General features: G+C 37.0%; 2 protein-coding genes and 1 long non-coding RNA gene across 5 annotated transcripts; 1 reads left to right on the forward strand and 2 right to left on the reverse strand.

The window, feature by feature from the left end:
* Nucleotides 1–185: 185 nt before the first annotated feature.
* akt1s1 (AKT1 substrate 1 (proline-rich)) lies at nucleotides 186–8374 on the reverse strand. Of its 2 annotated transcripts, XM_044101440.1 has the most exons (7): nucleotides 8230–8364; nucleotides 6497–6652; nucleotides 5983–6419; nucleotides 4455–4719; nucleotides 3859–3942; nucleotides 3603–3778; nucleotides 518–1870 (listed from the first exon to the last, which is right to left on the reverse strand). In XM_044101440.1, coding segments are annotated over exons 2-7 (1101 nt in total). In that variant the 5' UTR covers nucleotides 6498–6652; nucleotides 8230–8364; the 3' UTR covers nucleotides 518–1732. The 2 variants fall into 2 exon arrangements, with proteins under 2 accessions (XP_043957376.1, XP_043957375.1); XM_044101441.1 differs by having other exon boundaries at nucleotides 186–1870; nucleotides 5983–6652; nucleotides 8230–8374.
* Nucleotides 8189–21973, forward strand: tbc1d17 (TBC1 domain family, member 17). The gene is made up of 18 exons (XM_044101439.1): nucleotides 8189–8206; nucleotides 9806–9891; nucleotides 11635–11730; nucleotides 11805–11882; nucleotides 11962–12073; nucleotides 12680–12863; nucleotides 14011–14125; nucleotides 14212–14379; nucleotides 14947–15072; nucleotides 15148–15251; nucleotides 15771–15865; nucleotides 15952–16068; nucleotides 17168–17268; nucleotides 17455–17554; nucleotides 18855–18952; nucleotides 19595–19711; nucleotides 20601–20687; nucleotides 21387–21973. The coding sequence occupies exons 2-18, from the start codon at nucleotides 9865–9867 to the stop codon at nucleotides 21537–21539; spliced, it is 1878 nt and encodes a 625-aa protein (XP_043957374.1). The 5' UTR covers nucleotides 8189–8206; nucleotides 9806–9864; the 3' UTR covers nucleotides 21540–21973.
* LOC122822607 lies at nucleotides 11653–15253 on the reverse strand. 2 transcript variants are annotated; one of them, XR_006369174.1, is made up of 3 exons: nucleotides 15163–15253; nucleotides 14859–15057; nucleotides 11653–11740 (listed from the first exon to the last, which is right to left on the reverse strand). It is a non-coding gene; the product is annotated as an uncharacterized LOC122822607 (long non-coding RNA). The 2 variants fall into 2 exon arrangements; XR_006369173.1 differs by lacking the exon at nucleotides 11653–11740 and adding an exon at nucleotides 14295–14375.
* Nucleotides 21974–23559: the final 1586 nt, after the last annotated feature.

Raw genomic sequence — 23559 nt, forward strand, 5'->3', positions numbered from 1 at the left:
GCTACATGTGAAAAATCATAACACAATTAAAGGCTTGAGAAGATCAGTCTGGGTATAATTAAAGATATTTATATGTATTAATACGGCATTCATGCTTGAGTAAACTTCAGACACTTCGTCGATTTTTCTTTATGGTGTGTTACCGCCCTCTAGTGACCACTAAAAATAACACCCAGAGCCGTTTATTCTTGGTGTTGCTCCTTTATTTGAAACATAAAAGGATTTAACGGAACATTTATGTTTGAAATATCCGAGATGTTAACTTTTTAGCACATCTCTCCTCCTTTCTCTCGCAAACAAAGTCGCTTTCTCTTCCATTCAGGCATTTTAACAACACATCCAGAGCAAATGAAAAAGAAAAAAAAATCATTACCATCCCCCTGGAACATGAAGTCGATTTACAATCATCCCATCAATCAGTCATTCATTAGTGAAATAAAAAAATAGGCATGTAATGAGAAGGTGCTGGTGAAATTAAATGGGTTGCATAAGCCTGGACTTAAAGATTGTTGTGAGAAATGTTAGAAATGACCTGATTTTTTTTTTTAGGTTTATTAGGCAGCAAACCTTAAAACTGCACACTTGGCTGCATTCTTCTTCTTCAAAATCATTCCAGATTGCACCCTGATTGTACCAACATTAGAAAACCGATCTCAAATTTAAGTTTCTGCAGAATCAAAAGCAGCTTTTCCACTTTTTTTTAGACCATTTGAATCAACCATGGTCGAAAAATACAGACAAAACCACCAAAAGACTCGCTTAGTGTTCAGAAACCCATCATAGCACATGGCTAAAGCTTAGCAGTTACCTAATGTGTTAACAGTTAGCTTGTGTATGAATGCAAAAGCAGCAACTTCTAATTTCTGAGTGAAGTTTTAGTGTTGGAGGTAAAATTCACCTGATTTTCACTAACTGATTCGTTTGAGGTAAATCTAAGAGAGAAAGCATCACTTTGGATTATCTCTGAGCAAATCTGGGAGTCAGAAAGCGCCGAACAATTCTGAGTAGGGCTGGGCGGTGAATACTAAAAATAAAACATTTTGTTGCTTTCTTTTCTAAAATAAGTGGACTTTGTTTTACTGATTCCTTCTGAGTTGTATGACGGATTATCAGGGACAGGCTACGAGAATCTTTCCTTAATTATGAGAATAAATCATAAATGGCAAAATAAAAACTAAATTTTACCAGAACGATGTTTCAAAATACAAGAAAAAGTTGTTTTATTAAGAAGGCTTTTAGAGTGAGTAACTCTGTTAGTGTGATTCTTATATCCAAATAGTTGTTTGTTCCGAAACTGATGATAATTTAAATGCTAATGTGTTAAAAATGAATTAAGGGATCTAATCAGCATTCCTCATTTTAATCTTGTTACTTTTTGTGTCACAATTCTCATAAAATTGCTATTTAATTCGAATCTATTCTTAAATATTATGATTATATTCTCATAATTTAAAAGAAAAAAAAAATAAATTGTAGCCTGTACAATCCAAGTAAGAGAAGCTGTAAAACACAAAATGGTATTCTGACCAATCAGCTCGGTCCGAACGCGGCGCCGCTCGGTCGTTGGGGAGAAATAGTGTTATTAGTGTTCGTAACATTTCTTCACGACTCTGTAAAGCAGTTAATTTTTTTAGTGAGTGAAACGATAAACAGATTCGAGCTTTGACACTGATTCACACATTCCAGGCTTTTCTTTTTCTCCTCTCCGCCATGTTTTTTTCCGCTCGCCGTCTCAGTGTTTGAGCGAGAAGTCGCCTGTGTTGAGGCGCGGCCGCGGCAGAGCGCCAAACATCTCCGTCCCGTCTGTGGCGCCGGGGACCAGCAGGGCCTTCATGCTGGCGGCGATGTGCTCCAGGTCAGCGCAGCCCGCCTGAAACGCACACGATTAATCAATTAATTCAGTTACTGATTGATCCATAACTGGAGCGTACACTCAAAAACAGAACAAGTTAGAGTAGCCATTAAGCCAGCACTATACACATTTAGCATAAAATTAAAAAAATGCTAAGTTGTTGCACATTAGGCAACAAAATGCTAATTTTATTAATGAAAAAATAAAAAAAGGAATTTAATTGTTTATTTGCATTTTTATGTATTCCTCAGGCTAAAATTAAAAATAGGCAGAATGTGGCAATTTCTTTTATTGTCAAAGTAACAAAATTATTAATTAATTAATTGGATTAATCGTGTTTAATCCTTTATCAAAACATTCATCAATCGAACATTTAACAGCGAGAGCCTCATTACACATCTGCATCAACATCGGGGTGTCCAAAGTGGGGCCTGTGGGCCGTTTACAGCCCTTGGACTGATTTTATGAGGCCCCCTGAAAACTATTCATTTTCAATTTAACCACAGGAAATTGAACAAATGTTACGACAGAAAACACAGAGTCATAACTCTGCTCAGACTTTTGCTTCATTTCTCCTTCCTGAGGAAAGACCTTTAGAAACATCAGACCTGGTCATGGTTGCACTTTTCCTCATAATTTGGAGGGATTTTAGTTTGTTTTAGAGTGTAATCGCCGTTGCAGCTGCACAACACTCAGCTCTCTCATTTATTCCTCCTCTGCAAAACAATGACTGAAGTCTGAGTCATTAGAAACGTTAAAAACTTACATTTGCACCACATTTTTTCTCAGATTTTCAGTTATTTTAGAGCATTACTGCTTCTAAACAAGAGTTACAACTTCAGAACATCGGGTCATAACGCCAATCAGACTTCTTTATTCCTCCACCACAACAAGCTAACTGTGTCCATGAAATGCATTAAAATGTGCTGCCATTACACTTTTCCTCAAAATTAAATTGATTTAGAGTCTAAGCTCTTCAACAGATCGACTGAAGGCAGAAATATATACATAAAATTAAATTTATACACAAATACGCAAGTAAAAGTAAAACGTAGTCACCCAAGAAATTACTCAAGTAAGAGTAAAAAAGTATTTGGTAAAAAGTCTAATTAAAAAAGTCTGAGTAATTGATCAAATTATCAATCAAATATTTAGAGATTACATCATCAGACAGACTAAAATACAGAGTTAAGAGGAAACTTTGGTATTTTAAGGACCAAATTGACAACAATTCTTATAAATAGCTAACAATAATAAAATCAGGCAAAAAAAAAATGTTTCCAAATCAGTTTCTTTCAATAAAAAACAAATTAAACTTTAACAGAAACTGCAGGTGTGAGTCTGCGTCTGGTGAATTTTTGGTTAAAACATTTTTGTCTTTCATTCAGAGGGTAGAAATCCAGAAATTTTACTCAGAGTAGAGATGCCTCATAATGAAATTACTCAAGTAAGTAGAAAAGTATAGTGTAGTAGAAATACTCCTAAAAGTACTTATTTTTAAAAAAGTTACTTAAGTAAATGTAACTAGTTACTCTATTCTACTCTAGTTTTATCCAGGTAATAAATCACAGACATGACTTCATTATTTTAGCCTCATTTTCACTTAACAGCGGATTATTGTGGTTTTATCCACTTGAGGATGAATTTAAATAACCTCTGAACCTGCACAGAGCAGCTCTGATTCATAACAGCCTAAAATTGAAAGAGGAGAATATGAAACCCGTTAAAACTGAGTTTTCTGAGGGCTCACCCGCTCGCCGCTGCTGTTGTCTCCCTGAGCGGCTCTGCTGCTCTTGCAGCCCCACACGGGGACGGACACGGGCAGCGAGCGCGCCAGCGCCGTGGGGTGGGCGTGGCGCGACGAGAAGGCGTGCTGCCCCATGGCCAGGCCGCGCGGCGGCGGCGGCGCGTCCTCGCTCAGCGAGCCTGGAGCAGACAAGACGAAGAAGCGACGGTTTACTCCAACATGTCTGTGGTGAAGAAGAGCTGGGCGATGAATCTCTTACCGTCGGTGCTTTCTTCCTCTCCATCGGACTCAAAGAACGGCTCACAGTCACGAGAAAGAGAGTCCTCGTCCATGGAGAAAACGCCTAAAAACCAATTACAAGTTTTTAAAAATAGACACTTACAGAAGCAACCAACAAAAACTTATTTAGGGTAAAATCCACAAAAAGTATCCAATAAAATTCTGACTTTTTAATATTTTACACCCAGTTTTTCTACCCTTTTAGAGTCTTTTTCTTAGACGGTTCTACAGACTTTCTTTGTAAGTATTCCTTTAGACTTTTGTTCCTTTTTCACTCACTGTCTACAGTTTAAAGACTCAAGAGCTAAGTTTCCATTACAAATGTGTGCAAAACTTTGTCAATATTCTGCCAATGTTGAAATTTAATTAGGACATTTTTAAGGCCCCAATATTACATTAGTGAATAAGACTTTTCAAATGACCTTGTTTTGCCTTTTTTCCCCAACACACTTTATTCTTCCACTCAACTTTCCAGTTTAATATTCAAATGTACTGAGAAATTAACATTTTTGTTTTCTTTAGATCCGTTCCTCCTGAAAGAAGATTTCAGGACTGAACTAAAACAATCTGCTTCACCTGCACTTTCATTGCCGTATGGTCGTCTCTCGTCCATGTCTTCCTCCTCTTCCTCCGCCTCTTCTCCTTCCTCCTCCAGGTCTACGATCCCGGCTCTCTGTCTCCCTCGCTCCACCTCTGTGGCGCTCCCCTCTCGCTCCCGGTTGCCGTTCTGCCCGACGCCCTGTTGGCTGGTGCCGTCCGGGCTGTAGATGGACGGGTAGCTCTGGGAGTACAGTCTGTTGTTGGGGCTGACTCCGCCCACTACGACGTCGCCTGTGAAGCTCTGCAGAGATTCAAATAGAAGCAACCAACAAAAACTTATTTAGGAACTTTGAATAAAAATGTGGAACATCTCCCTACTTACTAGGATGCAAGTTACTGATTAATGACTTTTCTCTTGTACCAAGAGGGACAAGTATCTTTCCATAACACAAAGGGCTACATTTTCATAATATTCTGAATTAAAACTAATTAATTTTCACATTAGATTTTGTCAGCTGTATTAAATACTGACTGAATTAACAGAGAATTCTGGTTTTCTCACGTATTATACGGACATATTGACAAGATATAGCAAAACAGAAACCTATCAAGTTGATGAATAGTTAAATAAAAGATGAAAAGAATAAATCATGAGATCCACAATACAATGAGGCTACATTTTCAGAATATGCTGAATTAAAAATAAATCAACTGTATTAAAAACTGACTGAATAGACAGAAAATTGTTATGTTCTCACATTGATGCACTTAGATATATTCATAAAATAAAACCGGAACCTCTTAAGTTGCTAAATAGAAAAATAAACGGTCAAAAGAATAAAGCATGAAGACAGTCTACGGCTTTTCTACATAGGAATGTTTTTATTTCACTCCATTAAGCGCTTTAACTCACCAAAAGTCAATCTTGCCTATTGGCGCCATGTTTTTTCCATCATCTTACTACTTTTCTGTAGCTGTGGCAACAAATCTTTGTTGTTCATGATGAGCGAAATAAATATATTATGAAGCTTTTGAAGGAATAATTAGTTACGTAGGGGGAACAGATTACTTCGGACGGTTAAAATATTTCGTTCCCCCTGATAAATCTGGTAAATAAAGAGGAAATGTTTTCAAATTCTCAAGATACATCGCTAATGTCGGACCGGCTAACAATCTGGCTGCCGTTATTGCATCAGAGTGTAACTACCTCAAAAGGCTTCTGATACCCTGGGTAACAACAGCACGCTTGTGAAACTAAAAGGAAATAAGTTAATTAAAGTCCGATGCCAGAGAAGTAGGCTCTGTCCTTTAAGCGTCACATGAAGGACATTTTTCATCCCAAACCGCTCCGTTTGGACCGTTCTGGAATATTGCCGCCATCTTTGTTTATGTATCAACGGACTATTTGCTTACAGATAACCAGCACCGCCCTCTGCTGGATGGCGGTCAAACTACAACACTAAAAGACGTCACTAGTTAATGACTGGAACTAATTTTAAATTAATAAACCATTAACCAATATTAATTTGTCAGTCGATTATTTTCTTGCACCCCTACTACTTACCCCTCTGTATCCGGTGTCAGAGGTCAAATCAACCAGCAGTTTGCCTCCTTGCTCTCCTGCGCTTTGCCGTGTGTGCTTCTGGGCTGTCAGCATGGACGTGGCGTGCAGCACGCCGATGTCGTCCACGTAGCGGCGCGCCGACTCGGCCAGGAAGCCCTGACCCCACACGCTGTAAGAGAACTCGCATTCCTTCGGAAAGCCGGCGCCGCTTTCCCACTTCTTCCCGACTTCACCTTCACCGGCCGTCAACCGGAACTTCTTGCAGGCCGTGAGGATGGCCAGGTCGCAGCCGGACTTTTGGCAATAGGCTTCCGCAGCGGAGAGTAGAGCCAACCAGCTCTCTTTGTGGTTGTCTGGGATCTCCGGCTCAGAGGAGCGGGTTACAGAGGCCATAATGGTGATTTTAGAGAATGGCCTGACAAAATAACTGACTAACACTGAAAAACAACAAGAAACTTTGGATTTTAAACCAATTAGAAATGATCTGAGGTGCCAAACTGAATAAAATACTGACTTTGGTTGCTGTCTGATTTTACTTAAAGCTTCTTTGCTGGTGTTTCTGCTTGGTTGAAGATAAAAATGTGAACTAATCAGGTATAGAGGCACACGGTGACTTAAACATATGGTAGCTGGGAGGTGGTGAGAGCCAAGGGAGAGGTGGAGATGATGCCTGGAAAAAAAGAGAGAAAATATTCAGACACAAGTTTCACCCATTAATTTTGGAATTATTACGATTTATATAAACTCTGGCTAAAACGATTAATCAGATTAATCCTGATTTATCATTTATTCAAGTAATTGGCGACTAATTTAGCAAACAATTAATCATTAACTGGAGTTTAGAGGCTCCAAACAGGCAATTTTATGAAAGAGTAGTTAAGTCCGAACTGTACAAAAAGAACCTGAATTTTGCAATTAAGATAAAATAAAATAAATTAAAAAAAACATTTTAGGAATGCCTAACACAAAACTCAAATGGCATTATTCAAGCTTCATCCGGTTCAAATTGTGTGAAAGAAATCTATTAATTGTATTTTTCAATCAAATTTTTAATGCCTTAATTAAAAAAATAATTCAACAGCTCAGCCCTTCAATGTAGCAATGTATCAAGCAGAAAGGATTGAGCTTTTCACATTTTGATGTTAGGAGGATTCTCTTTTAGTTGTAGATTTATTTATTATTATTTTTTATCATTTTAGTAATTGATTATTCTGACAATTAATTGAACAAAAGCTGACACATTCTTCCTTAAACTACACAAGCATTTTTATACAATATAGAAATACAATAAAAGATGTAAATAGAGAAATAATTAAATTCCTTCTTCAATAAGAAAATAAATATTTTATAGCCTAAAATGCAATAAAAGAGCACTTCTTTAGCAAATTCAAACAAGTGAAGCTAAAGCAATGTCATTTGAGGAGTTTTGGGCAAAACATATTTACAGACAGTGTTTTATATTAAATATATATATATAAATATATATATATATATATATATATATATATATATATATATATATATATATATATATATATATATATTGTAGAGCTTAGCCTTATTTACTGCTCTGAATGTTTTTTCCAACATAAGGTCCTTTTTTTACATCTCCAATTAATTGATTAGTAAATTAGTTGACGTTGACGATTACTTTAATAATCGATTAATACGCGCAAATCCAAAAAGAAGACATGGACGAATCATTTCAGCAATAGTGGTATAACATTCAGCCACAATAAAGTCATGAGCTAGTTTATGTATTTGAGCCCTTATTTATTAGTTTTGCGATACGAGAAGCAGAGACTCAAGTTTTAGCTTTTTGATCGTTTAAATTGTGATGTAGAAACCATTTGGTGTTTGCTTCTCTGTTGTGTAAGCTATAACTATGGATCGGAACTCAGATATGTACAGTTAAACCTGCAGAAACCAGTGTGTTGTAACTGTTGCAGAGTCCTCCGCCTTCACTCAGCAATGCTAAATGTAGCTGCTGCTAGCAGAGCCTCCGCTCCTTATCAAGCCTTCCCACTGACAACGCTAACTCCGGTAAAACTGCACGCTTTGCGCTTATCATTGCGGCTGCGACCGCTGCAGCAGCTGTTGTTGTTTATCTTGTTATTCAGTCCAATGTTGTGTGCAGCCAGCCTCCTGCTGCAGATGAATCCGCATCTCTCCTCCTTTCTTAGGCTTTACGGGCAGACCTGACTCGGCAGTAACGAGGTGGAAAGTAAGAGGAACATATCCACTTACCTGTTCAGTTTCTTTCTTCACAGCTGCCAGGTGTTAACCGAGTTTAATGAATGTTTTTACCCCACGCTTTCTGCCCTTCTCCCACGGTTTCTCTCCCTCAGCTAGCCTCGACACCAGCGGAGGAAAGTTAGGAGTCGGTGATGCCATAATATATCCGGCTATCGATTTCAAAATAAAAGCAGACTTGCTAATAATAATAATAGTAAAATAATAATAATAATAATCATGGACAATTTTATTTATTTTATCTAATTTTATTTTGAAATAAAAAAAATTTTTTTCTTAATTATAAGAAAATAATTTTCTAAATGTCTTATAAAACAGTAATTGCAAGCTAAGTCTTAAATTATTTCCATTCAGTTTAATTATGGAGTTCCAATTTCACGAGACAGACTTGCCCAATTTGCGGGTTATTTTCATCAAATAAGCATATAGTCGAGAAAGTAAATTTAAATTTTAAAATTGATGCTCTTATATTACGAGGTTTAATTGCACACAATGATAAATTCAAATTGTTTATTTCTTTTAATTGCGACAACTCTGGCTTACAGAATATGAATGCCATAACAACAAAAACAACAACAATAATAATAATAATAATAATAATAATAATAATAATAATAATAATAATAATAATAATAATAATAATAATAATAATAATAAAGTACAATGAAGTACTAATTCGTAAATTTTTCCTGTCAAAAACGATATTAATTCAACCTACATTAAAAATAAATTGTAACTGACACATCAGTTACAATGTGTCAAAAGAAAAGACAGAACTTCCTGTCTTTTCCTGTTTCTGACTTGACACAGCTCTTACGTCACCTGTTTACCGACGTGATAAGTGGTTGTGAACGAGCACGTTTTCTCTATTTGCTTGTGCACGAGCAGAAAACTCTTTTCGTTTATGGTTAAAATACAGACCTTCACCCCGCAGACACATAGCAACAAATATCATGGCCAAATCGTCCAATATATCTTAATACAATAATATACTCAACTAAAAATATAAAATAATTTCAAACAATGACTTAAGTATTCCTTGATCATAATAAAAATAAATGTACATATCAATGTAAACAGTAATTCAAAGTGTAATCAATCTACAAATGTATTAAATTAAGATTAAGTCACATAATGAGGGTGAAAGATATGAAGTAATGTCATTTAAAAATTAGTTTTACCGCCAGTATCACTAAGAATTGCGTTTAGTTTATTTATACCTAGATTTTTTTTATTTATTTTAATTTTATTTATTTTGTATTGAGTAGTTGCAATATAGTAATAGAGGTAACATATCACCCTTAATATTATTAACAATAATTGAAAAATAATAATAAAAGGTTTGCTGCCACCCGGTGGTCACCATGTAGAACTTAAACAAAATTTTAATCGTACATGAAACTTGATATATTCTGTTTAATTATTAATATGAAACCTTCTTACGTTGCGTGTTTCTTACTGGTTATGTATTATAATATTGGCTTCTTAAACGAGCGTATCTAAATGTACATTCTGATTGGCTCTCGTGTCACATGACCGCCATTCGGTGGGCGGGACGTTCCATGAACAGGAAGTGTGACGTCACGTTTGTTTTGGAAGAAGCGAAGCAGCGACTCAGGCGACGAGAAAATGGGGGAAAACGTGGAAGATTACAAGGTATGTTTTCGTTTTTCTTTAATATTTTTTTTATAGTTTCTCTAACTAATTCGTCTTGCTAACACAAAGCTGCTATTGAGGTTTAAGATTAGCACAGCAGCTCGGTAACGTTGAAACAGTAATCCAGGACACTATCTGCTTCATCTTTGACAATGGGCTTTATATAAAAAATGGAAACCTGTCCCGTAGATCCACCATAACGGTGGGATTAATCTTATTGACAGTAAAGCGGGCTGTGTAGAAAGCTGGGTAAAAACTGGTAATGTCTAAGCAAGTTTTTCTTGAACGTGTTGGGATTTTGATTTAATATACGAGTCACCGTAATCATGTGACATGCCTCATTTCTCCATATGTAGCTTTCTCGTGTCCTATAACACAGGTGTCAAACTCCAGTCCTGGAGGGCCACTGCCCTCCAACTTTTAGATGTGCCTCTGCTGCACCACACCTGAATAAAACAATTAGGTCGTTAGCCAGGCTCTGCAGAACTGATCTACACAAGAAGGAGGTAATTAAGTCATTTCATTCCAGTGTTTTGTACCTATGGCACATCTAAACACTGCAGGACAGCGGCCCTTTGAAGACTGGAGTTTGACACGTCAAGATGTTGAAAGTTAACGTTATTTAAACATATAAAAATTTCAGGTTTCTGAATTGTAAAGATTCAGCATGATAAAAAATGTTACCCACATTCTCTGTAATTTATCCAACAAACACACAAACAACTTCATAAACGATAAATGAAAATAAAAAAAGGTGTAGTAATCTTAACCTTAAAACAATTCATTTGTATCACATTTCTATATATTTTTCTTGCAACAAATGGTGACATTTGGCATTAATTGGCACTAAATATAAAATATAAATGTCACTCAGTAAAATTTTATTCATCAGGCTTCTTGTATCAGTTTTGCCTGGCAAAATGTCCCTGCAAACGTCTTCCAATGCTCTACAATTTCAAATTAAAATCCTAGGTCAATCTAAAAAAAGTAATCCCGCTGCATGATGCTGCCAGTTCTTTCCTTTGGGTATTTTTTTTACACGTTTTTGTATTGTAATCCAAAAGGACTACTACTCTTTAGTCCATGGCTATAGATAATGGATACAAATAAGCAATCACAAAATAACAAATTCAGCATAAACACATTATTTAAAGTTAATTAGACTCATTGTAATTCATGCAATCTTAAAGCACTCAAAGGTGCTTTAAGATTGCATTAGTTTACTTGGTTTTTTTATATTTTTTGGCTCAAAAGGTTTGATATCAACATATATTTCTACAGTATTATTCATAAGACAAATAAAAGGGCGTAGTGTCGCTTCTAGGCAAAGAAAGTGACTGAGGAAAGCATACAGGGTGTTAAAGTACAGATGACAAAGGTGTCACATGAACACAATTTGTCAAAAGTTCAGTGATGATACATTAAAGATGGAAAAAGTTTTAAAATTAATGATAATTGTCAACAATAATGTGTTGGTGGGCTTTGGAAAAAGGAAGTTGAAGCCCTTGTGCCGTAATTATTATCTGTGATTAGTTCATTGTTTCCCAGCCGTGTCACTTGTTGGAATAATCAGGTTATTTCTCCGTTTTGGTCAAAAACACAGAGCTTTTACTGACTTTGTTTAATCTCATGCATTTTCACCATATTAGACAATTTCAAACCAATTTATTTCCACACTTTTGTCCAGTGAGTGTCGGCTTTGGCTCACTGTAGAAGTTTAACCGAGGATTTCCTTTTTCTCAGCTGATATTTGAGAAAGAGGGCGTGTACCTCCACACAAACGCCAAGAGGAGCGTCCAGGAAACCAGCATACCGGGATTCATTCGCATTGTGGAACGGGTAGGCTGATCTGCCGAGAGATGAGCAAGAATCCAGTTAAACGGAGGGTGAACTGATGGTTTTATGTTCTGCAGGCCGGACAGCCTGCTTTAGAGTGGAGCCCCCTGGAGGATGAGGGTCGTAGTGCGCCTGCAGTCCTCTACAGCAAAAAGGTCAACTGACTGTCTGCGAAAAATCTCAGAAATGTTTGTATTTGTTCTAATTCTCATTGATTTGTTTGTTTCTAATCAGGATGGCGAGGGAAGTGAGGAGGACACGAACTTTGACCCTGGGTATGAGCCTGACTGGGCGGTGATCAGCACCGTGAAGAAAGATCGCGAGCACGCCCCCGTGAAAGACTCAGGTTCTACTTCCTGCTTCCTACAGTCCTAGTTACGGATGCAAGCTATAGATTAATAAATTAATCAAAATCTGATTGGTGTTATTGATCGAACAATAATTAATTGATAAGCAGCCATTTTCTTAAAAACCTGGATATTTAAGAAGCTAAGATCCTTTAAGGTTTGCAGCAAGACGCTGCATATTTTCTATAAATTTGTTGAGAGCGCCATCTCTTCTGCCGTCATCTGTTGGGGCAGCAGCATCAGAGGCAGAGACCTAAAAAGGCTCAGCAGCCTGATAAAGAAGGCTGGTTCTGTTCTGGTTCTGTTCTGGTGACGACTGTGGAAACTCAGGAAATGATAATGCAAAGAAGGATTCTTCATAGGATCAAGAAAATTATGGACAACCCTGACTATCCCCTTCATGGGACTGTCTTGGGAAGGCAGAGCATCTTCAGTCAGAGGCTTCTTCAGATTCAGTGCAGTACAGACTGTTGCAGAAGATTTTTCCTGCCGATAGTCATCATGATCTTCAGTAACTCCTTAGAGGATCTAAATTAATGAGTTACAACATTTAATTTCCCTTTGGGATTAATAAAGTGTTTCTGAATTTAAATTTTATCCCACAGGTCAGTGGGCGTTCTCCCTGCCTCTGTCAGAGCTGTACTCCCTCCGGAGGGCCCGCTTCTCTTTGGGTCGGAACTTCATGGTGCTGACCAGCAGAGGAGGACACCCACTTCCCCCTCTGCACTTCCACAGAGGCGGAACCAGGGAACTTCTGCGGGCTCTCCACCATTACATCATCCTGGACCAGTGAGTGTGGCCAGCACAGTTAAAAAAACCACCAGCACCGTGATTATCAGCACCCCTGCTGTCACACATCCGGTTTCATGGCAGATAGAAAAAAAAAAGAGCACTTTTATACAGAATAATTTCAGAAATCTTTGAGAAAAAAGTTTTGAAAGTCAAAAATGTTAAACTTTTTGACTTTACCACTTTTGAATGTGACCGAACATTTTCACTTTTTAATGCTGTGAAAATTTACATGATTTTTCTAGAAAATTTTGGAGATGAAATTCAGTATTTCTTAAAAGAAAATTTACACATTTTTGACTTTTCAAACTAGAAAATTTCTTAGTTTCAAGATTCCTGAGTTCTTCTAGCAAATGTTTTAATTTTTTTAAAACCAGAAACTTCCAACCTTTTTCTATGTAATTTCTGAGGTTCATGTCAAAATTTCTTTGTTTTTTTTCTTGCAAAGTTTTGACTTTTCAAACTTAGAAGTGTAAATTTTTTTGAGATGAATATAAAAATGTCTGACTTTTTTTGGTGGAAGTTTACTCTTTCTCTTTTTTTTTCTACCTACAATGTCCTTAATACTCGGTTGTAACTTTTTGCTCCGCCTGTTGTCATCAGCCAGAGTTCTGGGTCAAGTTTCTCCTCAGAGATCGCCCCGTAGGATGTTGATTTTATTTCCTCTTCCTGTTTATTTGGAGATGTTTTGCATCGTTGTGTGTTGTCGGTTTATGTCACTGATTAAATTTGACTGTAATCAGACTTCTGCATGCTCAAAAGAACGGTGATGTCACACTGCAGCGCTATTTTTTTGTCTGAAATGTCTCTAAATATAGAAAGTCACTGAGTTGGCAACAGTAGGGTGATTACTGATAACTGTAAACTTGCAGACATGACCTGGTGGTCTGGTCTGTCAGTCAAACTTTTTTCACATGAGAGCAAAAGAGGTTGATTTTGCTCTCCCGAGGTTGATTTTTAGACTTTTGTTGAGGTAGATAAGATCAGCTTCACATGTAAGCATCGGCCGATCACCCATCTCCCAAAGTTAAGAACGTTGGGGCTGATAAATCAGTGCAACCTCGTAGTAAGAGGCAAACCAGAGAGCAGTGGTCGTACTTTCTGCCACGACGACTTGTACTACCGATGGTTTATGTTTCATCATCAGGTCTCCTGTTGATGGTCGCCTCTTCCTCGTCTATCCACGCGACTCGTCTTCAGCTGATTTCGGTCCATCTTTCGACAAACTGCACATCCTGGATGATGGCTCTGATATCGTCACGGTACTTTCAGGATCATCTTCCAACGTCTTGACTTTGGCAAACGTTTTGTATTTTTCATGAATGTTTTGTTTCTCCAACTGGAGCAGAGGTTCATCCACGACCCGTACGCCACTACGTTTGGGGGATTCTCCAAGGTCACCAACTTCTTTCGTGCCGCCCTCCGGCCACCAGAGGCCGCTGTGTCGCGGAGCGCTCAGGATCCGGGTCTGACGTCACAACCCGATGACGAGCCCGGGTTTGAGCTCATCACCTGTGTAAGATAAAGACGCAAAAGCAACATGGCACACTGCAAAAAGACAAAGTCTTACCAAGTGTTTTTGGTCAAGCTTCTAGTGCAAATATCTGGGTACACTTGGAATAAGTAAATAAGTAACTTTTCAGCAAGATACAGGAGCTTTATGTAAGTCAATAATTTCCTAAAAATAATGAATAAGTTCAAGTTACACTACTATATTATTTCACTTATAACATGGGAAAAAAGTTCTAATAAACTGCTAATTTTAAGAAAACATTTTTAAGAAAAATCTATTTTCTTATAATTGATACCGACTTTATTCTCATGTTATTATTATTTTTTCTCTTTTTTCTCAACCTATTCTGACTTTATTAGCATATTATTTCAACTTTATTCTCAAAGTCCTATGCCTTATTCTCTTGTGATTTTATTCTCATAATTTTATGACTGTCTTCTATTAGCATACTAAGCGCACTAAGATATTTGCAAAAAAATTACTTGGTAGATTCTGTGTTTTTGTGGCGTAGAGTCGGAGACGTGAACGGGTCTGAGCTGCTGGTGTTTGTGGCTGCTTGTCCCCTTGCAGGGCGTGGAGCTCGGTCCCAGGCCACAAGTTACTCGAGGACGACCTCTAGTCCAGTGGGAGGAGTTCCTGGACTCTGAAGGCCGCTTGAACGACCCAGAGAAAGTCAAAGACCTGGTGTTCAGAGGGGTACGACAGGACAAAGAGTAAAAAACGCAGTTCGTTTGGAACATTACTGGAGCTAAATGTTCATAAACCTTGCAGGGCATCACTCCAAACCTCAGGAAAGAAGTATGGAAGTTCCTCCTTGGTTTTTATCCGTGGAAGAGCACCTCAAAGGAAAGAGAGGAAATTCTTCGAGTCAAAACGTTAGTGCTCTCAACTAATGATTAATCAATTATTCTGATGACTAATCAAATAAATTAAATTGGGACATTCTGCAGATTTTTCATTTAAGTCTTCTTATACAATATTAAAAGACGTACATAAACAATTAAATTCCTTCCTTAAATAAGAAAAAGAACATTTTACTGCTTAAAATGCAATGACAGCATTCCTTTAGTGAATAACTGATCATTTGGAGCAAAGGATGCGTCTGCAGCTAAACAATACTTTATTTACATATTTGTTTTATTTATTTAAAAAAAGGCTGCAATGAAATGTATGCAAATGTGCTATTTTTTATCTGATTAATCAATTAATCATCAAGAATAATGAAACGATTCATTAATTAATCATGATTAATCTATTATTGAAATAACTGTCAACCAATTTAGTAATGAAAAATATTCAATAAACCATTAAAATTATTGTTAGCTGCAGTTGTAGGTCTATCACGATTAATTGTTTCAGACTGTTGACGAAGACGTCTTTCGTCTCATTTGCAGGGACGAGTACTTCAGGATGAAGGTGCAGTGGAAGTCTGTGAGTGAAGAGCAGGAGATGAGGAACTCCCTCCTCAGAGGCTACAGGAGCCTGATAGGTCGCCAAAATTACAAAACATCTCTTTGTTTTGTTATGTGAGCCCCGCAGCAGATTCCTGATCCTTTGTCCTGCTGTCCTCCACAGAGCGGGACGTCAACAGGACGGACAGGAACAACACATTCTTCTCCGGCAACGACAACCCAGGCCTGACTCTGCTCCACGACGTTCTGATGACGTACTGCATGTACAACTTCGATCTCGGTGTGTTTTTATGAAAGAACGGATCGTATTTTACCTTTTGAGGGGACAAATTCCTTCATTCTGACCAAAATGGAAGAAATTTTGGTGATTTTTGATTTTTTACCTTTTCAGTCATTCTGCTGTAGATTTGCTGCTGTGTAATCCCTCCAGGAAGTTGCAATGTTGCAACTATTAATGCAACATTGCAACCTTTGTTTCTGACCAATCACTGCAACTCTGCAGAATTTTATCCAATACCCGTACACTGCAAAAACATAAAATTTTACAAAGTGTTTTTTAGCTAGTTTCTAGTGCAAATATCTTAGTACACCTGAAATACCATAAAACTAACTTACAAGTGGCAACATATCAAAGCTCGTTTTAAGCCGATATTTCCTTAACGTTGATAAAAAGTACTTGTTCCACTAGCAAATTATTTCATTTGTAAAACAGGAAAAATGTTTTGTTTTAAGTGAAATAATTTGCCTGTGGAGCTAGCACTTTTTAAATCAATGTTAAGAAATTATTTACTCAAAATAAGCTGTTATATTTTGCTGAAAAGTAACTTGTAAGTTAGTTTTGTCTTATTTCAACATGTAAGTAAAAACCCACATCCTGCTGACAGCATTTAAGCTACCATAGTATTTAAGCTAATGGAGTTGGTCAATGTTTGTCAACATGGTAGTGATCCCCCACATGATACTGGTACTGTCATCATGCCGGTCGCTGTACATGCTAGTGGTAGCATGTACAGTGCTAACATTAGCCTTACAGCTAAAGTAAAACCATTTTCGCAAATTTTTGCAGTCTTGACTATGTTTAGCACGCTGCATCGAGTAGGTCATTGTAACAGTAACAGAATTTAAGCTAACCTTAACATTTAAGTTAATTTTACTGTATAAAACAAAGATTTCTGTACTGAGTTGGTCAATATTAGTCAACATGATAAAATGCTACCGACAACCTTTTAGTTAATGTTGGCATTGTTGCTCATTTTCAGCATCGGAACGTCTGATTCGGGTCCAACTGATACACACACTTCACCAGGACCCTTTTAAGTTTCTTCAGAAATGTTCTAGTTATTATTATTATTGATGGTGACACTTTGTTCATGATCCAGGTTATGTCCAGGGGATGAGCGACCTCCTCTCTCCGATCCTGTTTGTCACTCAGAACGAGGTGGAGTCCTTCTGGTGCCTGACGGGCTTCATGGACCTGGTGGTCAGTTGAGAACTTTCCCTTTTCTTCTCGGTTTCACCACAAAATGTTTTTGATTTGAAATATTCCTTTGGTTTTATTGACATTTTATACTAATAGGATTCCATTATGCTTTCCAAGCTGTTGTTGAGTTTGTTGTGTGTTTGGAAAGTACATTCTTGTATCTTTTTGCTCGTTGTGTTTTTGCAGCACCAGAACTTTGAGGAGTCGCAGGAGGCCATGAAGCAGCAGCTTCTTCAGCTCAGCATTCTTCTGAAGGCTCTGGACCCAGAGCTGTGCGACTTCCTGGGTTAGTTCTGCTGCCATTCTCTCAGTCAAACTCGGTAGTCTGGTAGCACAATGATTCCCAGTCAGTCCTGGGGCAAATACTATTAAACTAGTGGTCTACAATCCAAAGAACCATTTTTACCTTCAGTTGAGTTAATAAAACTTACCTAGAGCCACAAATGTTGAGTTAGCTTTTAAAAAAGCTAACTCAACATTTGCTTTGAGTTAGCTTTGGTAACATTTTGGTAACATGACATAGGTCATGTTAATTATTCATCACGATAAATGTCAACAATGATTGAACAATTTAGGAAACAGATAAATATCAATATGCAACACTTTATATCAATCTCTGCAAGCATTTACGTTTGCAATTGATCAGTTTTACACCATTACGTGCACCATTTTTGCAAATATGATCAATAACGTAGCATACAATCAACTTTCAGATTTTTACTTTAACACTTACTGAACTCAGAAGAATAAAAAAACCAACTTGCTCAAAACTGCCTTTAACTTCCAGGCTCGTATTGCGCTGCCCGGTGGGTAGTTAGCATGGTAGCTTGATGGGCGACATGTTTGAAAATGTCTTTAAATATCGCGTTGCTTTGCCGTCGCCACGCAAATGAGACACGCGCAGGAAAAATTCAAAGTGATTAAACAAATTCTTCCTCGTATTAACTGAGAAAATTTAATGTTTTCTTTCTTTTCTCTGCCATGTTTTCGAGAGCAAATAATCTCCTTACCTTCACTCAGCCTGCTAGCTAGCCTCCACCAACTGTTCGTTACCGTGGAGACCAGCTAGCACTAGCGGTGGAGGCCAACGGTTTAAAAAAAAAAATTAAACTAATATTCAATATAAAAAAAATGTATAGTAAATTTCAAATTTACACCTACTCAAAAGTGATTTGAAAAAGAATAGCTAAAAAAAAAAAAAAAATAGATGCAGTAGTAAGTGGCGCTGCTGTGCTCTTTTTTTTTTTTAGAATTGCCCCGTTGGGTAGTTAGCTGTAGTAGTTGATTATTAGATGTTTGATTAATCATTGATAATTAATAATGATTAGAGCATCAATTAATATAAAAATATGGTTAAATGCAGGGCGGTATTTTTGTTTGCTTTGCAGTGACATGCAGTTGCCTAAAAGAGACAGAAAATAAGTTGTAAACATTCTTTTTTATCAGTATTAAAATAAATTATGGTGGTAAGACTTTAAGAGCATATCAGCTGCTGAAAATATCTATACTTTAGAGTGGTTTTCTTTATTATTAATTAAAGCTTTGAACACGTTTTGATCTTTGAACATCTTATTTTTGTCGCTCAGATTCACAGGACAGCGGCTCGCTTTGTTTCTGTTTCCGCTGGCTGCTCATCTGGTTCAAGAGGGAGTTTTCCTTTGAAGACATCCTCACATTGTGGGAGGTGAGAGTCAGATCGTAACCAAATATTATAATTTTTCTCAAAGTAGTAGCCTGATTTATTGTGTGAAGTGGGAGCAAAAGAATACAGCTTGTTGTCTTTAGGAAAGAATATGGCACGACTGGGTTATTTGTAGCCCTCTGGATGACTTTGTTTGGCCCCAGACAAGAATTCAGAAATGTTGTATTCACAGACAGCTGATGCAGATGGAAGCTTTTTAAAAAAAAAAATAAATTAGGGTGAGACTTTTGCAAACAGATAAAATATATTTCAAGTCATCAAAAATTATCTTAATTTTTCATTTCATTAAAATTTTGCATCAGCTTTGGCTTGGTTTAGAGGAAAGGCTTTAGCTGACATCTTGGTAAGCAAGGTTGGTCTAATCGACTAACTCACTCACTCTTCGGTTACCTAGCAACTCATTCATTCTTTGGTTACCTAGCAACAACTGGAGTAGCTTCCGCAGCAGCAGTTTAAGGGCTTTAGAAAAAATAAACAACTATGGATAAACTGTGGATAAAACAATTTTCAAAGAACATCAGCATGGCACTACAAATTTTTAAAAACTGAACCTCTGAGCTCAGTCCAATCAAAGTCCAGATTAGAAGCTAAAACTGCTTCCCGTTTGCATGTTTTCTGCTCTAGGTCCTCTGGACTCAACTCCCGTGTGACAACTTCCACCTGCTGATCGCCTGCTCCATCCTCGAGTCGCAGCGAGGGGAGCTGATTGGCTCCGACCACGACTTCAACACCATCCTCAAGGTCAGCCGTCGCCATCACTAGTATTCAAATGGTAGTTACATGTTCCAGGGTACCATGCTGGAAATCCTGGAAAATCCTTGGATTCAACTTTGATTTCTGCATAAAGTCCTTGGAAGTGTTTGCTATTCTCACTTTATTAATAACAAAGTTAATAATAACTTTATTATTAGGTTTGTAATAAAGTGCAATCTAATAGCCTAAATTTTGAAAACGTCATTTACAGTTGAAAAATCTCAACGTCTGAAGTTAAATCATAATAAACTTTTTTTGTTTAAGGTTAGTTAGAATCCCCAGAATTATTTATATTCACTAAATGCTAGAAAACGTAGCCAGAACATTTTTTAGAGATTTTTTTGGGACTTTCTTTATATTTTGTGTTTAATTATTTAATTTGAGCAGAAAAGTCCTTAATTTTAACACAATTTGTTTGGATTGTTTGTTTGTATATTTTGCTTAATGTGACGGTATATTTGGGCCTTTGTTAATAAAAAAAAAAAAAAAAGGAGTACATAAAAATTTTGAGATTGATTTCACAAATTCTCAAGAAAAAAACAAGGAAATTTCTGAGCTCCAAAAGTCAAAAACTTGCTCAAAAAAACTCCAGAAATTTTGAGATTAAGTTCAGAAATTTTATAGAAAAAGTTTCAAATTTAGTCTTTTAAAATTTAGGAATGTCCATATTTTTTCTGTATTATTTCAGAGATTAAACTCAAAACTTTGGATATGCTCTTATGTTCAATTTCATGTACATTAGTGAATTCAAATTGCATTCTTAAGTTATTTTTTAAGGTTTTTCTCTCCACAATGGTGCAGGACAATTTTGGAAACTTATCTTTGAAATGCTTGAAAAATGCTTGAATTTGACTTCTTTCTCCTGACTGGTTTGCAGCATATTAACGAGCTGACGATGAAGCTGGACCTGCAGAGCGTCTTGCTGGACGCGGAGGCCATCTACCGGCAGCTTGTTGGCTGCAAAGTGAGTAAAACTGCACAGGTTGGGTCCAGTAAACAGTTAATGCTGCTCTTTTTATCTGTACTGTAACTTGTGGAGTTTTATGCTGAAAAAATGTAAATAAAACCCACTGCAACCAAATTAGTGAAGTCAACTAAGAGGTAGTGTTGTCTCAGAGAGGCTGACAATAAATACACACCACACTTTTCAGATTTCTCAAAATGTTGAGAATCAAGTAAACATTTTAACTGTCAGAGTTTTTTGTGTCTGGTTGTAAAAAGATATTCTGGTAATATTACTTTATCCTCATATTAGTATGACTTTATTACAACCATATTCTAGGAAATGAAATATTACAATGCCATTTTGATAACAATTTGACTTTATTCTCATTTTATTATGATTTTTGCTTGTATTACTGCAACTTTATTCTTGTAATATTCCAACTTTCTTCTCACATTAATGCAACTTTATTCTGGTAATAAGACTATTTTGGTAATATGACTATATTCTGTCAATTTTATTAATTATTCTTGTTATATTGCTACTTTATCTGCATATTATGATTTTATTGTTATATTATTACAACCTTCTCTGATATTATTACCTCATGCTCATGTTTAATATTTTTATTTGTCTGGCCCTAGTACTCCAGAAGCACGCAGTATTTGATCAGTTTTATTTATGCAACAGTTGATTTAGTGTTGTAATTGTCCCCTCCAGGATCTTCCCCGTCAGGTGAAGCAGGTGTTGGGTCTCTGCAGCCCGCCCAGCCCGGCGGAGGAAAGCTCAGACTCCCAGAGCAGCGAGACCGAACGCCTCCTGGGTCAAGCAGAGGGAGGCGCTGCTTCGTCCCACGTTCCCTCATACCCTTAAACCTCACCTCAGCTGCCCATTAACAAATATAAAGACTGTTGTTATGGCTTTTGAGCAGCAGGGGGCGCTGTGTGACCATTCTACCCATACATGAAGTGTTTTATTTTTAGTGTCTTTTTTCTGTCCCTTGGTTCTGTTTTTCTTTTTTCCCATTTGATGCTGCTCTGTTACTCATTATTAAACTGTTTCCTCTTGTTAATTTCCTTTAAATGAAAGTTTTTGCTTTATTTTTTTCCAAGTGTATCTGAAAAGCTAAGCAGAACAGTAACTAACGGGCAGCCCTGTGTTAGCGCTACATGTTGCCATTCTGAACCTATGCAAGTTTCTTGCATGCCTTACAGTTTTCACTCTGCATAGTTTCATTTTAAAACTTTCTGTAATAGGTAATTATTGCATTATAAAATAAATGTTTAAATCATACTGAGGCAAGCAAAGGTTTTATGTGTGGATTATTATTTATTTTTGTGAAAATATAATCCTGGGAAAAAAATCAAGAACATCTAACGTTATAAATGAAGCTAGAAGGCAAATATGATGGTTTATGCAGCAAGAAAGTGGTCAAAAGTAAACCGGCAGGTTCTTGTCTAAGTGGCTGAAAGCAATAAAATGAATGTTTGCAAAGACCTAGTCAAAGCATGGACTTAAATCTAGTCTGATTCAGATGGATTAATGATGAAGGAAAATTCAATTATTTAAATGTCACTTTGAAAGAAAAAGAGAAGGCAAATAAAGGATACTTTTAAATAGGGGATTTAGAGAATTTCCATAATAAATGAAAGATTATAAATTATTAAACTAACGAAAGCTGTATGTCTGTGTCTGCTGAATTTTTGGTCAAAATAAGCTTGTTCTTCATTCAGTAAAGTTACTCAGAGATTAGAGTATCCAGAAATTTTTCTCAAGTAAGAGTATCGACACTTAAAATCTTGACTTTATAAAAAGAACACAAAACATCACTCTACTGTATTTATTTTAAACTCAGAAGCATATTTATATAGCAGCCTAATTTCCAATAGCTAGGCTATTTTGACGAAGCAGAAAGACATACAAAATATGTGAAAATTATGTTGAAAACTAAAAACAAAAAATAAAATAATTTTTAAGAACTACTATAAAATGAAAGTTAAAATAACTTCTTTAATAATCTGTCATGGAACTTACCACAGGGGCCGCTTTTCATTGGCTGATGTCCATTCTACCCGGTCACGTGGATCGGTTGTGGGCAGAGTTTGGTAGGGTCCATCGTGTCTAACGACTCACGATGACGTCCTTACTTATTACGTCATTACGCCTTACACACTTGACAGGCGAAAGAAAAAGTAGTTCCCATCAAACCTGTGTCATGTAGGCAAGATTTCAATATTTTATTTACTTTCTAACGTGCTCTTGTTAAGATACATTATCTCAAATTACTGAAATATTGAAAGCATTGCTACTTGGATTTGAGAATCGATCTTAAAGCACAAAGGTCTGGTATCGGAAGTATCAATATTTCAGTATCAATCCGCACATCACTAACGGACTGTGTGGTAGCTAGCACTCGCTAGCACCAAGTTATCTGTGTTACATTAAATAAGTGCTCTCAGTTGTTCAAAAACTCTTACTTTTCACATCATTACACGCATTTTTTCCCCCAAAAAGTTTATTACTTCCGAACTCTACCTCGCTTGAGAGCATTGTTTAGTCCTCCTCACACTTCTGTTTATAATTTATTTGTAAGAGCAATAAAAGGGGTAAGACAACATTTTAATCGGCGCTGTAACTTGTGGACTGGTTAAACTTTCGCCTCCCATCCTGCTCCCTCTCCTCCCCCAGTGACCAGCAGGTGTCTGTTTGAGGTAAAATGGGAGCTCTGTTCCTCTGTCCCGGGAAATGAGCTGGAAAATGAGGGGCGGGCCGCCACGCCTTCTTCTCAGGACCCGCTGCACTAATCTTTTGGCTCTCCACCGTCTCCCACCCTCTCCATCCGTGATGTTTGAATACAGCTGCGACGTATGAATTTAGGAGGCCGCTTAAACAA

The sequence above is a fragment of the Gambusia affinis genome, linkage group LG19 (assembly GCF_019740435.1).
Source record: "Gambusia affinis linkage group LG19, SWU_Gaff_1.0, whole genome shotgun sequence".
NCBI lineage: Eukaryota > Metazoa > Chordata > Actinopteri > Cyprinodontiformes > Poeciliidae > Gambusia > Gambusia affinis.